The 3,250-nt window shown below is 35.8% G+C and overlaps 1 protein-coding gene across 1 annotated transcript; it reads right to left on the bottom strand.

Annotated features, from left to right (window-relative positions):
- Positions 1-2,767: 2,767 nt before the first annotated feature.
- Positions 2,768-3,250, bottom strand: LOC140435781 (uncharacterized). The gene has a single exon (XM_072524498.1). It carries the CDS (start codon positions 3,248-3,250, stop codon positions 2,768-2,770), a length of 483 nt encoding a protein of 160 aa, XP_072380599.1.

Genomic DNA, 3,250 nt, shown 5'->3' on the forward strand with positions numbered 1-3,250 from the left:
ATTATTTATTTTTCACAGCTTCTACGTATGGCCTTGATAAAGTATTTCGTATAGTAATACATCCATATAATATCAGAAATCAACACTTTTTTGTAAAAATATTAAGTTTCTAGGAAGTAGGACGTTGGGTCAAAAAGGTCTATTAGTTAGTTCGACTAGGCTGAATTATATTTTATACCATTGCGTTACGCCAAATGTAGGCAACTTCCGATTCAACTGTTGTCCAAGTCCCAATATTTTCTTCAATTTTAAATATTAAAAAAATTCTAAGCTGAATAACTAACCACAATCAAATACTAACAACACATAAAATTTGAATTAAGTCAATACTGAATTTTAACACCTACGTTCTATCTATCTATCTATATAAGGATTTTTACAGCTGTCGCCGCCTTCCTTCTTTCAGCCAACGTCTCCAGTCCTTTCTGTTCTGCCATTATCCATTTCTAAGGTCTCGTCTTTCCATGGCCTCGTCCATTTCATCCCTCTATGATCTTCGGTGTCTATCTCTTTTCCTCCTTCCTATTGGGCTCCAATCCGAAATCTTTGCTATCCACCTTGTATGATCTGTTCTTCTCATATGTCCATACCAAATTAAACGTTTTTCTTTGATGTAGCTGAGCATGTCTTGTTCTACTGCCATTCTTCGTTTTATCTCCTCATTTCTGATGCGATCCATTTTTGTCACTCTGCAGCTTCTTCTCATGAACTCCATTTCAGTTGCTGTGATTTTGGACCTGTTTCGTTTATTTATTACCCAATTCTCTGCTCTATAGGTCATTATACTGCATACCAAGGTGTTATAAATTCTCTTCGTTGTATTTCTGGTAATCTGTCTATCCCACAGTACCCCGTTCATTTGTTTAATACATGTTCTTGTCTGTGCTAATCTGCTGGTTATCTCTTGCTCGGTGGTTCCATTTTTGAGAGTATGAATCCTAAATATTTGAATTTGTCAGTGCCGTTCATTTTCCTATTATCGTCCATTTCCAAGTTGCTCACTGGTTCTTGCTCTGTTGTTAAATATTCGGTCTTTTCTAGATTTATTTCCAGTCCATTTTTTGTATATTCCGTTTCTAATTTTCGGAGCATATAGCATAGATCTTCTTCATCTTGAGCCGTTACCACTTGGTCATCTGAAAAGCTTAATGTGTACAAGAAGTTGTCCCGGATTGGTATTCCCATCCCTTCACATTTCCTTTTCCATGGTTTTAATATTTGTTCGAGGAATATCTTGAACAGTGTCGGAGATGTAGAGCATCCCTACAATAAACCTTTTGTGGTCTTAAATTCGTTGGAGTATTTATTGCCGGTTTTAACTCTTACCTTGTTGTTGTAAAGGTTTTTTACGGTTTATATTAACCTCTGAGTTATTCCGATTTCCTTCATCGTGTTCCATAGTTGTTTTTTGGGGACCGTGTCATATCCCTTTTTTAAATCTATGAATGCCATGTATACTGGTCTATTTTTTGCCATTTTTTTTTTCGATTAATTGTTGGAGTGTATATATGTGGTCTATGCAAGATCTTCCTGCCGTGAACCCCGCCTGATCTTCTCCGATTTTATTTAAGATTGATTTTTCCAGTTTTTCTTTCAGTATTTTTCCATATAACCTGCCCATACATGTTATCACACTGATGCCTCTGTAGTTCCCGCATTTCTTCTTATCTCCCTTTTTATGTATAGAGGTTATATATGCTTTGGACTATTCATCCGGTATTTCGTTCAGGTTTATAGCGTTACTGAACATTTCGTGTATAATTCTGTGTAGTTTGTCCGTTCCGTACTTAATTAGTTCATTAACGATTCCTCCTGGTCTCCCTGATTTTTTGTTCTTTAAAGTCTTTATGGCATTATTTACTTCGATTAATGTTATCTCAATCTGTTCTTCATTCTGATTTTGTTGTTGTTCCTGTTCTGTGTCTGTCTCTATGTGTTTTCTGTAAGTAGTTCTTTATAGTAGTCTTCCCACTCTTTTTCTGATATGTATTGTATTTGGACCTTTTCGTTGTTATTCTTCCTTAAAGATTTCAGTATTTTCCAGGATTCCGAATTCCTTGTCCCTTCTATGTATTGTTCAATTTGTGCACATGTTTCTTCCCATTCTTCATTCTTTTCTTTTGCCCTTCTTCGTTTTACTTCTCTGTTTTTCTCTTTATACTTCTGTGTATCTTCTGCTGATTGGGTGCTCATACTTTTCATATATAGAATTTTCTTCTCCTCAATACATTTTTTGGTTTCTTTGTTTATTTTTACTTTGTGTTGGATATTTCTTTTCTCAAGTTTCTCCAAAGCTTCTAATGCCGCCTTTTTTATGCTGTGTTTCACGTGCTCGTACGTTTCTTTGACGTTTCTGAAACCGAAATCCTGTAACTTCTGGTACAGTCTTCTCTGGTATAGGTCCCTTATGGATTCCTCTTGAAGTAAATTTAAGTTGAACTTTATTTCTTCTTCTTTCTGTTCATTTTCTACTTGGTATTCTTCGTGTTCCTTCTTCCTTCTAGTTATTATTAATCGGTGGTCAATTTAATATTAAAATTATTAATCGGTGGTCAGTGCCACATTCGGCTCCTCTCTTTACTCGTGTAGGTAGGTATATCTGATTTTGATAGTACTACTTTTGCTGACAATTATGTAATCGATAATGGATCTGATGTTTCTCGTTGTTTGTACATACGTGTATTTATGTATGTCCTTATGTCTGAATTTATTTACCTTATTATGTAATTTTCAGATTGTTCAGTTCGCACAGGTCAATCAGTCTTTCTCAATTATCGTTTGTTAAATCTTCTCCAAAACGGCCTATCGTGCTATTTTGTCGTTTCCCTGCTCTTCCATTTAGGTCCCCTGCTATTATTATTTCTTGTGTTGGTCTCACTTTTCCGATCTCTTCTTGTAAGGTATCCATGAACTGATCCTTTTCTGCTACCAGACTGTTATCCATAGGGCCGTATACTCCCAGTATCACGATTAGCTTGCAATAGATTTCCATGATGAGTTTTACTATTCGTTCATTTATGGGTTCCCATGTTTTTATTGTTTTTACCCATTTTTTCTTGACTAGTATCCCCACTCCGGCAGCTGCTCTTTCTTCCTTCTTTTTCCCGCTCCAAAAGTAGAAGATGACATCTACAAAGTGTGTAGCATTTCCTTTTTTCTTGGTCTCAGCTGTTACCAAGATATCAAGGTTTATCCTCTTAAATTCCTCTATCACCTCTTTGTCCTTACTAACTGCACAACTTGCTTCCAT

This window comes from Diabrotica undecimpunctata, chromosome 3, assembly GCF_040954645.1.
Source record: "Diabrotica undecimpunctata isolate CICGRU chromosome 3, icDiaUnde3, whole genome shotgun sequence".
NCBI classification, from domain to species: domain Eukaryota; kingdom Metazoa; phylum Arthropoda; class Insecta; order Coleoptera; family Chrysomelidae; genus Diabrotica; species Diabrotica undecimpunctata.

What these genes read in the sequence shown, in the direction of transcription:
- LOC140435781 (XM_072524498.1), bottom strand. Translation starts at nt 3,250, where the DNA reads ATGGAAGCAAGTTGTGCAGTTAGTAAGGACAAAGAGGTGATAGAGGAA.